Consider the following 13362-nt stretch of genomic DNA (forward strand, 5'->3'; position numbering starts at 1 on the left):
CTGCAATACCAGCAATTTCTGATGTCTTGAATACTGTGGGGGTTTTTTTTTCAAATTTGTATTTCTCAGTAGGTGCTGTATTTGGCTTTGAGCAAATAGCCTTGCTTCTGTCACCCTCACCAGACCTCAAAATACGCATTCCTGAGCTCCATCAATGCACTGCCTGGTAAGATGTGACCTCAGAGGGCAGCTTCTGTGGGTTCAGGTGCTGCTGCCCCAGCTCCTGACGGAGGTGTGAGCACCAGGCCAGTGCAGCGGGCACTGGGGAGCCATGGATTAGGGCCAGTCTGTGTGACAGGGCTTTAATGCCATCTAGTGTTTGTCACCGAGGTGGAACCTCAGCTCCTGCTGGACGGGAAGGGATCCATCCCAGGTTTGGAGAAATTGCCAACTCCTGAAATGAGTCTGAGAGGTGAAAGCTAAATATACACATTACATCTCTCAGCCCTTCTGTTGCACAGTCTAATCTTCTCTCATACAGATCATTAATCCTCCCCAAACCCGTGCTTTCCACAAACCTGGCTTTGATTGACAGGATGTGGAGGTTTTTACATTATTGATATTATTGAATTATAGACTCAAAACCTCTGACCACTACAAAGTTATGAACTAGAATGGAAATTGGCAGTTTAAATCTCTGTATGTCCATGTTGAGCATTACAATAATATTTGGAAATAACGCTGAGATCTTTGCCATCAAGACACTCAGTTTCCCAGAACACCCTTGTTTCATGGCTCTGTTGACATTCCTTTCAGGTTAAATCTAACCGGTTTATTTGCTTTCATTACAGGCACTCAGAAATGCAGCTAATTACTAATTTGTACATTTCCTGGATTTTCTTGAGGGGGCAAACACAAAGGTGAAGCCCAGGTGGGAAATGTGCTTTGAGAGGGTTGTACTAATGCTGAGTCTTTCCTTTTTCCCTCTGCAACATGGGGGCAGAAATCAAATACTTCCTGTGATGCTGTAACACAAACCAGGTCATTGCAGTTGTGTGAAGCTTAAAGGGCATTAGATGTTCTGCCTGATACCAGCTGTACCCATTTGGGGAATTTCTGTTATTTTCTGTGTTTGTAGTGAGTTAAATGGAGCCACTCAGCAGATGGGAGGTGTTGGGTTCTATTTGTTGTTTTTCACTGGAGAAAAAATGCCTTGGAATGTCTCTGGAGTTTCTTTCAGAAGCAGATTGGTTAAATGCCATTTAATTCAACATAAAATATCTTGATTTAATTTCATCTCATTGTATTCCTAGATTCTTTGCTTGTTCAGGTCATCTTTTATGCTAGCAGGTAAATAATAATAATTGGAGAGTACCAGAGGGCAGAGAATTTGGAGAGGAGTAGCAGGGATGAGGAAAAAACCAAACCCAATGAGTGAAAATTTTCTGAAGGAGAGACACAGACCTGCTGTGTTTCATTAGAGCTCTTGTGACCCCTGTTGAGAGGCAAAGACTTGTTGTGTAGCTGAGGCTGCTAAAAGAGCAAAGCCTGAGGGATGTTCCTTCAGAGTGGCAGAATTAGGGAGAAAATGGAGCATTGGGGCTAAGTTTCCAACTTTGCCAGGAGCACAGATAGGCACCAGCACTGAGGGAGAGCAGAAGGAAGTGCAGTGCAAAAGTGCTGTTTTCAGTGCCCCTGCTCAGGGTGATTTACGGTGTGAGTAGGGACTGAGTAAAGCCCTCGCCCTGCCAGGCAGCAGCTCCTTGGAGCCTGGGGCGTTCCGTGACACGTGTCCAGAACTGATTGTGTCTGACTTGTCTGGGGGACCTGATAATGCCACCTCCTCTGGACTTGGTATTCAGACGTGCTGTAGAGGCAGGTGTGCAATATCCCTGCTGAAAACAGAGCTTCTCCAGAGGTTTGGCAGTGCTGGTGCCTGGTTTATGTGCAGAGTAGGGTTCCCTCTTGCTGGAAAGGGGAGATGGATTTCATTACGGGTGTGTTTGCATGAAGTGGTGAGAGTGAACACTGAGTATGCAAAGAGTAAAGAGGAGGGTCTGGGGGGCAGTGAGGGCGCACTGGAGATGAGAGGAACAGGACAGGTGGTGCAGCCTCTCTGCTGTGGCCACAACAAACCCTCTGGTTAGAGAAAGTTGCATAAATGCACTATTTTAAGTATAAGATACAAAGAATATAAATACGAAATGAAGAGGCTTTAATTGGGTATCTTTAGAAATTAGATAATTAGTGGAAAGACCTTTGAAAGCATGATGTTTTTTGGCAAATATAGTGGCATTGCAAATATGGAGAGAGACTCAGGTTTTGGTGGTTTCCAGTTCAGCTTGAAGACAGAAGCAGATTCTCAGATGTATTTTGTACTTTTTTTTTGGTACAGTGCAACTTTTCACATTTGCTTGCACTTTGATGTTTGAATATACACTCCCTACTTCCCTCCTAGTTTGGATTTACCTGTTGAAATTGGAACTGAAATGCATGTCTTTGTCTAAGTTAAAAAGAGATGTAACTGGTAAAGGAGGCCTTAAATTTATGTAGCAGTTGAAGTCAAACCCAGGGCTTTTGGGTATCTTTGTAGTAATCTTTCTCAGTGTAAGATTGTTCTAATGAGAAGAGAAACTGTCTATTTAAGGTCTGAATCTGGATCTCTAGCCCTCCTGGTCTGCTGTATTTTTGTGGAAATGTGGGAATGCCCTTTTCTAGTTCTTTAGAAAATGGTGTATTAGATTTTTAAGAGGCTTTGGAGCAGTCCTGGGAAGATTTTAGCTTTTTGTTGTCAGCCCCAGATCTTAAGAAGAGACTCCAAACTGGGAAAGAAATGGTGGTTTTTCCAGCAGGGTTTGAAACAAAGTGACAACGTGATTCCCACAGCTCTTCTCTTTCAGATTTGGAGTTGTAGTTCACCTCCTCTCCTGTTTGTGCAATACTTTCTATGTGTTACCTTCTATATGCTGGTACTGTAAACTGTCAGGTTCCGGTTTTTATTTAAATGAAGGGAGCAGTTAATTGTCAGGTCAGCAGCTGCTGACAGAGAATGCTGATGTAAAATAAAAAAGGGGAAGGTGTTTGCTGGTAGGAATTGGGTAAAGGGCTGAGTAACTTTTTCTGCGGGCTTCCTTAAGAGGAATAAATACGGCTGAGCAGCTCCTGAGGACTAAAGATACCAGCAAAAGGATTAATCGTGTTCTTCATGAGCCTCTGCTTTTGTTCCAGGCACAGAAAGGGTCCTTTTCTGTTTCCCTTCACGCTGCTTGTTGTGAAGGGAGAGGTGTTACAAAGATGTCGCTGTTAGTCCTCCAGCAGCCAGACATTAGTTTACAGAACCCCGAGGGGAAGCCATACATCTGGGAGCTTTGTAAACGCCTTTGAACCTCTGTTTGAAAAGCAATCTATTTAAAGCTCGTCTGGTGACTACTTTTAGCCGGGCCGCGAAAAGCCGCTTAGCGCGGCCGGGCTCCGCGAGCCCTCGCTGCCGTCCGTGCAGCGGGGCCGCCGTGCCGGGAGGAGCCGCTCCCTCCCCCGGGGCCGGCAGGAGCCGCTCCCGCCGTGCCAGCGGCTCCGTGCCGGCGCTCCGGGCTGCGCCGGGCGCAGCGGGGCCGTGCGGTGCCAGCACTGCGTCAGCTCCACACCCCGTCAGCTGACCCGCTCCTGCAGCACCAGTGCAGCACCACTGCGGAGCCCGGGGAAGCCCATGGTTCCCTCCCTGGGCTGCAGGGCGCTTCTCCCGCAGCTCTCCCCTCTTGGAATGCATAACTGATAATCGCAGCTGGAGAGATGGACAGTCAGCCGAGCAGTTGGAAGGATAAGGGTATTTATTCTTTCACCTTTTTTCCTTATTTTATTCCTTAAAGATGCCGCGGGTTGTTTTCAGCAAATGGTGTCTGTAGCTTGTATTAATCTGATTGTGAAGTGTAGCCGAAGGTGCGGGGTCTCTTCGTGCTGCATGCAGAATTATAAAAGCTGCAGGTTAAAATGGGTAAATATGAGCAATACAGAAGAATAAATAATTTATGTAGGTGAAACAGCTCGTGTGACACTGCAGATCTTTTCCAGTCCTACAGAGCATATTAATGAAGGGCTTGTTTTGGTATGCGTGGCACAAATACTGGCATAGTCCGAATTTAGTCCGTGGTCTTTGGAAATTTCGAGATTATTAACAATCTAACAGCACTAACCATTAACTGAAAAGCCCCACATAGTCTGCAGGTCATGCTCTAATATTTTTAAGAGGAGAAATTGCATGCAGGCTACAGCAGGGTGGGGGGATTTTCTCTAAAAATCTGTTTGAAATATACCCTTAATCCTATGTGCTTTGTATTGTTCATAATTCTGTCGAATTCTAGGTAAAACTGTGTCTGATTTTTCAATATTTACAGCCATAATAACAAATTGTTTTAGGTAAATAAGTAGCTAACCTTAAATTAGTGTGGTGCTGACCTTTGTTCCTGTAAGCACCAATGGGAGATCTCCGGTGTAAATCTCTGTGGATCATTACATTAGTGCTCAGTGTGTTAGAGTTTAAGCCTTATTTGAATACATAATCTTCATACTTTATCAACAGGACAAGCTTTAAAAAAATTTCATCATCTCTGGATACTTGAATATATTTTAAAGGGCCCTATCGTGCTTGGTGCTTGTGAAGTTTTCATCTTTTTTAGGGAATTATTGTTTAAAATCCGGGTTTTTTTTATCTTTTTCCACTTGTACAAAATTGCCAGCTGTCTGAAATCCATAGAATGCTTTATCAGAACCTGAATATATAGCAAAAAAAGCCCTGCAGGTGGAAACACTTTGCCCCTGCAAAATCAGGTTCTCAAAGTTTAATCTTTCATTAAAGGGCTGTAAAATATTAGGAAAAAATATTATGCGGTGTTATTGATGTGTAAGTAATTTAGATGTTCAAGGCTTTGTACCTCAGGCCTGAAATTCTTGGGGAAGAAAGAAAGGAAAGGGGGGAAAAAAAAAAAAAAAAAAGAGTAAGGGGTGAGGTCAGAAGCTTTTGGTAAAAATCGAAAGGCAGGTTCCTTTTTTGTGCTCAGGCCCAATTTGCAGGTTTCTTTTACAGCCAGCCAAGCAGGGGTGGTGCTGATCTGAAAGCACTTTTCCCACCCTGGAATTTGAGGCCTTGAGAATAATGGAGTCTGTTTGGGTTTAAAACCCCTGAATTGCCCATTCTGAGCAGAGATCAGGTCTAAAAGAAAATGGAAGCAGAAATGAAGGTTTTCGGGGAAGCAGAAGACCCTGGTTCCTCTCCTTTTGCAGCTGCTGTTCAAGCCTGGTTTAGTGTTGTTTTTTTGTTTAGAACAAGACGAAGACGCCGTGTTTCACGTTCTTCCTTCCTTAGGTCAGGCTCCAGTGGCATGGAAAATGATGGGTAAAGTTCAGGGACTGATTGCACTATTCATCAAGCCCCAAAATAAATATAGAAGCAAATATTGCAACATGCTTCTTTCCATGCTAAAAAATGACTTAAAAAAAAATAAATCTAAAACAAGACAAGAGCAGAAAGTATGGTAGTTCATAGTTGGACTTTTCAGCTGAAACACTACATGCTAATGAATATAGTCTTAAATTTAGATTTGGTATATGTGTTGTAGTTGGGGAACAAGCACAATGCAAGTGGTGCAACTTGTGGCATTGATTAATACCTGTGGTATTGATCATCTAGATGGGATGAAAGAGGTCTACCCTGGGGGGGTAGAATGATTTTAAATTTTAATGCTTTTAAAGATAGGCCCTATGGAGTAATTGATACTAAACTGTAACATTTTTTAATTTAATTTTTAATAATTTCAATGAATTGTCAGGTTTTAGTGGCTGAATATTGATAGATGAACAGCACAGCTATACTTCCAGGTTATCCCAGGATTCTTTTCTAATTAATGAGCAGAAAATCTCTCTGAATTTTGGTTCAACTTAGTTAACTGATGGCAAAGACTGCATAGGCAACCTTTATCTTGAGTATTTGGGGCTTTGGAATGGTTTTCCCAGTTGGTACATTGTGCACACATGCACGAGCATCTGGCCAAGTAGAAATGAAAGAAAAACGTTGGTTTTGGCTTATTAGTATTTGGGATTTTTTTTTTCTTTTTTTTTTTTTTGGAATCTGTTAGTGTTGGTCATGTTGTTGTTTTAACATGTACTTGTGAAATCTGTATCACTTTTTTTGCTGTGGGTTGTGGTGCAGATGTGCCAAGCCTGTGCGTGGTGCAGCCTTGTTTTGTGCCCTCTGGCACCCATTTGGAGCCGCCTGTCCCGCTGGACGTGCTGCTCCGCGGGGATGCCTGTCCCTGGGACAGGGACAGCTCTGTTGGTGGCAGTCCCACGTGCTTGGCACCACCTGCAGTCCTGCTGGCACCACCCAGCTTCTCCAGCCTGGGGCTGGTGGTTGTTCCTGGCTTGTAGGGAGACAGTCAAGGACCGAACTGGCTTCCCATGTGGCTGATGAGCGTAAATGGAGGCTGCAATTTTGTGGCCTTGTCTCTGCTCCTGTTAGGATGTCAACCAGGATTTTGAATAATCATCTTGATGTAGGAAGCCTTGAAAATGTCAGAGCCCAGTCTGTGGTGGTGCTGGTGCTTGACACACCAACCACTGGATGGTTGATGGCTTCTCCTGGAGGTTGGGCTGTGTCCCGGCCGCACTCCAGTGGAGCTGCAGGGTCAGCACTTGGATTCTCTGCACAGAGATCAGTAGAAGCCCTGAAAATCACATATTTACACATCCTGTGTAAATATGAAGTTTTTTACGTGTAAGTGGAAAAGGCCTCTCTGAGCAGAAATGCAGAGCAATTTGTGGTTGTGGATTTTGTCCCCAGCAGCTTTTCCTGCTCGGTGACAGATGGGACACTGCGCCCCAGCCGTGCTGAAAGCTGCCCGTTCTCAGCACTGCTGTCCCATTTCTCTATTGGCACAACGCTAAATTGATCCAGAAAAGGCTCCTCCCTGTGCCTCCACACTGTTACTAGGAGAATATAAAGGATCCGTGCCTACCTTTCACGTTACAGAAAGGTTCCAGTGTAACAACGCCCGTAAATCGCACAGTGTTTCTTCCCCCCTCTCCCCTCCCCTTTGACACAAACAGCCTTTCTTTGGCGCTGAAGCCCGGCGTTTGTTGGGCTGTAAATACTGGATAGAGGGGAGTTGTTCATTGTGCAGGGAGCCCGTGGCTCCGCAGCTGCATTCCAAGGATTTAGCGCACACGCAGCCATTGGCGGGGCGGCTGCCGCTGGATTTGGGATGGCAGCGGGCGGAGGTTGCGTAGCTCCGACCTCCGAGTGCCCTCGCAGGAAGTGGAAAGCGCCGGGAGCGAGCCGTGCCAGGGCTGGGTGCTTGCAGCACGCTCAAGATGGATGCCAAAATGGGTTAGTCCCTTTTTCCTGGTTTTCTCTGGTACACGTGAGCTCAACTTGCTCGTAGGTCTCGCTTTTAACTTCTCTTTCAAAAGAAAAAAAAGACAGTTTCTCGGTTCAGAGTTTTTAAAAAAAGGATTATCAGGTTAAGTGTATCAGACCGCTTGTTTTTGTCATCAAAACCCGGTATGACTTGCTCAGTTTCAAGTTAAATATCTGAAAGGAAAAGGCTTTAAGAAATACAGTGCCAAAGCTATCGCAGCACTTGCTTTAAAAGCAAAATGTAACTGGATGAGTTGTGCATGTAAGGCACGGATGGTACGGGACTATTTTTAGACGTGCCAAGTGACAGTTCGTGCTTACCAAATGTAGGCAGCTGTTCTTGTTTTAGAATAGGCCTGCAAGACGTGCATTAATATTATTTATTTTATTAGACTTCATATTGTATAGAATGCAGCTCAGAACAGTTTTCATAAGGAAAGACATTGTGGGGCTGTTGCTGAGAATTGGTTTGGGGTTTTTGTTTTTCTGGTTTTATTTTTAATCTGCTGTGAATATCTCGTGTGTAAATTAAAGCCAGAAAGCTGCTTCTAGTAATGCTTTCAATCTTTTCCTTTTGAAATAAATGAAAATAACCTCCTTCTGATCAATGGGAGAATACAAATCAGTGGTATCATGTGCTTTCTTGGATTGCAAAATTACAAAGCAGTTTTTCAGTGACTTAAACACCGAATTTCCTTTGAGGAATTTAGGATGAAACCAGATCCATATGCCATTAAGCCGGAACTTGTTTGCTCGTTCTCCGAAAGGAGTGAAGATGGAATGAGGAAAAATGTTTTATGTGCAGCTTAACTCTGACCCAGGAGCTCCTGGCGTGAGGATTTTTCTTACTGATTACCGAGGACAAAAGACTTGATGGGTCGCTAAAGGCCATTTAGCTTTTGGCCGTGTGCTTTAATTCCAGCAGTGTACCTTTGTTTCTGGCATTCTGGAACTGTCATACAGATGAATTACTCTCTTTACATTTCCCATAACTGGTATAATGCATTAATGCATGGGGTAAGTGATTTCCTATGGAGCGGGAAGAACCCACAGCTTTAAAGCTGTGCAGAGAGGAGGGAGCAGCTCATTTACAGAAATAATGCTGTCTGCAGGCAGAGAGGAGCAGGGCTGGTACTGAATGTGACACCTGATACAGGGGCAGCCCCAAATTCGAGTGCATGGATGCTCAAATTGCAACATTTAAAAATAAACACAGTTTCAGTGCTTGCAGCAAATGCTCCAAAATAAATGAGTTTGGGGTTTTTTGGGTTTTTTTTTTGTTTGGTTGGTTGGTTTTTTTTTTTTCAAAGATGCCTTACATGATTTAAGAGCACAAAATCCATCAACTGGTTTTGGCAAGACTGGTTGTGAAGATCTCACCCAGGTGTTGAGGCTCCTTGGAGCTCAGTTTAGGTTTACTGGTTACAAGGATTCTTAGGTCAGTCTCATGGTTTTGTTGATGCTTAATGCAAGGTGTGTAGAGACACTTTTGTGTCCGGAAGCAAAGAAAGAACCCAAAGAAAAAGTTAGATTTTGGGATCGCAACCCACACAAAAGGAGATCTACAATGACTTGATTTTGTTTGTTTGATTTTTACAAATGCTAAGGAAAGGTTGTATTGCTTGGGGCCTGGGCTGCAGTGGGAGGAGGAGTTTGGATTGGAGATGCTGGGGAGAGCAGGAGCGTCGCCTCCGGGCGATGCCGCTCTATCTCTGCCCCCATATGTTTGTGCAGTCACATGGTGGCAGCTCCAGGCCCAGATCTGGCTGGCTCCTGGCTTTCTGGGATGGTTTTGGCACAGCACAGGCAGCCAGGCTGGAAGAAAGGAGCGGGATGGATAGTGGTGGAGCGGTCAGGCTGTTCCTTCCACAGCACTTCTGGTCTGTGATAATTTGAAGGTGTCGGTGCAGCTGTAACCTGGCTCTGTCTGTGAGGCTGCAGGAAACTTCTGCTGAAATGTGAATTAAATATCGGGGTAAGATACTTTGCATTATGGTACGTTTAAGTTTCTGACTGTGGTTTTCATTTTCCTGCTATGCAGTACAGTTTCCCTGTGGGAATAACTGGAAAGGATTTCAGCTCTTGAAAGTCTGGAAAAACACACCCCGGCCCCAGGGGCTTTGGCATATTGTACCTACAAAAGGGTTTCACAGACTTTGCCCTGCAGAGGTTACCAAGTGTTGAATGTTGGTGCATGACTGTGTGTTCATGCTGCAAGAAATAATAGACAAATTCTACTTTTAAATGGTTTTATAGTCATCCAGACAAAGACTCTGTTCTAAGTTGTGGTACACTGTTTTGCAGTCAATTTTGCTGATGTTTAGGATGAGGCAGGATTACTAAATGTGCAGTGCAACAGTAATAATGTTTCTGTAATTCATCTTGAGCTCTGTATCTAGTAGGTTATTGCTGCTCTGCAATGAGTGTGTCAGGCCATTACCTACGCCTTGTGTAAGGGTGTAGTTTGCTCTGAACAGTGATGCTAAAAATGGCATAATATTGTGTTCTCTAATGAGGGTCACTTAAGGAAAACTAAACGGGGTTTGCAAATGAAGTCTTCTGCGTTGGAGCACAGTAGATTTAGCCTGGATTGACATTTCAGGGAGTGTATTCCCTCTTGATGGCTCAGTCTGTCACCCGTAATCAACATTATAAACTCCATGGGAATGCTTTCATCAAAAGAAAACAAAATGAACTGTTAATGAGTCTTTGAGCAGTGCCTTTGCCTCTACCAGGCTTGGAAAGATACAATGGTTTGGAGATCTGCTGGTGTCTTGTCATCTGTCCTAACAGGGGAATTGGAATCAATCTCTCCAGGGAGTGACCTCCACAAAATGCCCGACAATGAGAGGAAATGAAGCACAAAGTGTTGTGATTCTGGTGCAGAACAGAGCACAGTAGCTGAAGAGATGCATTCTGACATTGCTTTAAGGGCAGCATTGGTTTAAAATTTGAACAGTTGCATCTGAGGTAGTCCTAATAGCAGTAATTCCAATAATCTGAACTCCAGAGCAGAGCCAGTACTAAATAACCTATTTCTAGTTGTGATTTCAGCTCTGGTTTGGCGGGGGTTCGCAAGTTCCACTCTTGGTGACTCTCAGCAGTCGAGTGAATAATGAAATTTTACTGTCTTCATATGGCTGTAAAAGGTGTCTTGTTCTAATTTCTTACCTCTTTTAAATTGTAGTTGTTGACCTCCTTTACTGGCGAGACATTAAGAAGACCGGGGTGGTGTTTGGAGCCAGCTTGTTCCTGCTGCTCTCATTAACAGTGTTCAGCATCGTGAGCGTCACAGCCTACATTGCCCTGGCCCTGCTCTCTGTCACCATCAGCTTTAGGATATACAAGGGAGTTATCCAGGCAATCCAGAAGTCTGATGAGGGCCACCCCTTCAGGTGAGATTTTTCTTTTAATCGAGCAAAAGTGTGTAGTTTTGGAGAGCAGCAGTGTTGGTGCTGCCAGAAGCAGTGGGTGACACGTGCTGGAAGATGTTGCATATAATGTAACAAGACTCTGCACTGAAAAATGTGTTCCCCGCTTTCAGATTTTCTCAGGAGTCATACAATAAATACAGAAAATGGACTGAGGGCTTGGTACAAGGGATGGAAAAATCAGAATAAATGTAGCAGGGTTTAAACCATGACAAGGGACTACTTCTATCTTTTGGAACTTTTAAGGATGTTCTTAAAACGTGTGGTTTGGTGTGCAGCAGTGTAGCTGTGCTCCCCACTTGCAAGGCTGCCCTGTCAGTGACAGGATGCAGGTACCCACTGCTGCAGAGCTGCCTCTTAAGAGAAACAAAACTTTATTAATCTGTGTTGGAGGACTTGTAGGAGTGTGTGTTTCCTGTTTCCCTGCCAGCCCTGTCCCACTCTGCCCAGCCTTCCTGTTCCCTTTTATTAATGAGTGAAGTGGCTCAGTCTCTCCTTGCAGCCTTCAGAAAGTCCTTTTTGCCCCTCTGTCTACAGCCCTCTTACTAATTTTGTGGTATTCCCTTCTTCCCATCTTTTGTAAGGCAAAGCAAAGTGTTTCCGTAGGTTTCCCTCCATTCCTCCCAGACCACGTGCAGTGGCTCCTTTTCCAGTGGAAGCCAGTCTGTGGGACAAAACTCTGTGGAGAAAACACCCCCTCGTCAGGGTGAATATTCCCAGTTGAAATCTCGTTTGCTTCTCATTATCCAAACAACAATTTCATGTTTTTTCTTAGCAGGAACAAGCAGAACTTGTTCTACCTGTGCTCTTTCTACGGTTTATTTCTGAAAATACTGATATTCTTGAGCAGCTTCCAGACATTCTTGCCCAGCATACCTGGTTGCTTACTTTTTTCTGTATAGCTTAGCTACAAGAAGGGTGTTTTTACTTGAAAAATCTCATGAGAACAATTGGATTTTAGATGCAGGTACTGAGTATTCTGTGGATGAGCTGGGAAGGGTGAGCAGATGGAAGCCAAGGGTGGATGGCAGAATGCAGCCCTGAAATGGCCAATTGCTGCATTCACCATTTGAAGTATTTTCATTTGTCTTGGACTTGCCACAAGGTCATGTTTAGCTTTGCCTTAAATTGCACAATGCTCCCATGTATGTCATTTTCTTATTAAAAAAGCCCAAACAAAATCACCCCAAAGCAGAATCCCCCTAAGCAAAGTTTAACAACTGTAAAATGATTGCATTGCTCCTTCTGCCTCCAGCATGCACATTATAAAATTAATTTATACTTTGTTTAAAGACTCCTAATTGCCATAGCCACTACAATTACAGATAAAAGTGACAGTGGAGTGGAAAGAACACATAACCAGATAGGGGCTTATATCTTTATGTAAAAGAACTGCTCTCACTAGCTGTAAGAATTTTTTCTAGCAAATGAGGAATTTAGCCCATTTTCTTGTGCCATAGTGTGTTACAGCTTAATGGTAACTCCACAAGGGCCTTCCAGGGGCAGAAATGGATATATTGGATATATATAATTGTAGGATTTTTTTTTTCCTTGTCTTAGGCTGCCCACCTTTTCTGCCTGATGCAGGTGACTGAGTAAGTAGCAGTGAGAAAAAAATGGTTCACGAAGAATACCTGAAGTTAGTTCTGTTCTGTCCTTTCAGCATTCCTCGCACTGTGAAGTTTGTTTCTCTAGAACGCAGAAAGGAGGTTCTAGTGATACTGTATCTAACCCACAGCTCTGTTTGCAGCGCTGTTACAGTGAGGCTTCTCTCCTGCAGGGCTTACCTGGACTCCGATGTAGCCGTGTCGGAGGAGCTCATCCAGAAGTACAGCAACGTCGTGCTGGGCCACGTGAACGGCACCGTCCGGGAGCTGCGGCGCCTCTTCCTCGTCGATGACCTGGTGGATTCCCTCAAGGTGAGCTTGCCTCTGGGAGGACATTGCTGCTGACCCAGCTTAGCAAAGCCTGCTGCTCCTTGCAGAATGAACAGTGGCTCTGGTTAAGTAAATAACGAGGTGTAGTTTGTTGGTGGAAGTGTTTGGCACAGGGCTGGCTATCGAGTGCTGCCTGCAGTGGTAGGGGTAGCTGTAAAGGATAGCTTGATCTGCACCTGGGCAGAGCAGGAGAACGAATGGAAAGCAGAAATAAGCTGTGGCTGCCTGCAGTTCCCTGTTCCAGCTCCTTGCTAGTGCCTCTCACAGCAGGAATCTTCTGAAAAAACAAGCCATGCTCCAGTCTTGGGCGTTGGGGGTGTGTCGCTGATGTGTGTGTCCCTCTGGAAAACCTGGCTCTGGGCTGGATTGCCCCAGCCTGGTTTGGAGTTGGTTTTCTGTTTGTGGTTAGTGCACAGCTCCCTGTCTCAAACAGGAGTTCTTGTTCCCCTTCTGCTGGAAGAGTGGGGGCTGAGCAATGCCCGTGTGTTACTGGGAAGGTGGACACTTGTTCCAGCCCCTGGGTTTGGGAGTGAAAGCTGCTGCTTTTAGTGATGGGAATTACTGAAATGGGGTTTGCAAATTACTCTACCCAGTGTGAGCGGTGCTGTGTAACAGCTTGAGTACATCCATGTAGAATTTAATGGGA

The 13362-nt window shown here is 44.5% G+C and overlaps 1 protein-coding gene across 6 annotated transcripts in view; it reads left to right on the forward strand.

Moving 5' to 3' along the window:
- Positions 1–13362, forward strand: part of RTN4 (reticulon 4) — a 40791-nt gene that overhangs the window by 19752 nt on the left and 7677 nt on the right. For 4 of the 6 annotated variants that reach the window (XM_032103839.1, XM_032103840.1, XM_032103841.1 and 1 more), the window contains 2 exons: positions 10536–10743; positions 12560–12698. In XM_032103839.1, the coding sequence (XP_031959730.1) occupies positions 10536–10743; positions 12560–12698 (347 nt within the window). Of the gene's footprint in view, positions 1–3489; positions 3764–7221; positions 7319–10535; positions 10744–12559; positions 12699–13362 lie in introns of those variants that run through there. The other 2 variants (XM_032103843.1, XM_032103845.1) reach the window with 2 other exon arrangements.

This window comes from Corvus moneduloides, chromosome 3 (genome assembly GCF_009650955.1).
Source record: "Corvus moneduloides isolate bCorMon1 chromosome 3, bCorMon1.pri, whole genome shotgun sequence".
NCBI classification, from domain to species: domain Eukaryota; kingdom Metazoa; phylum Chordata; class Aves; order Passeriformes; family Corvidae; genus Corvus; species Corvus moneduloides.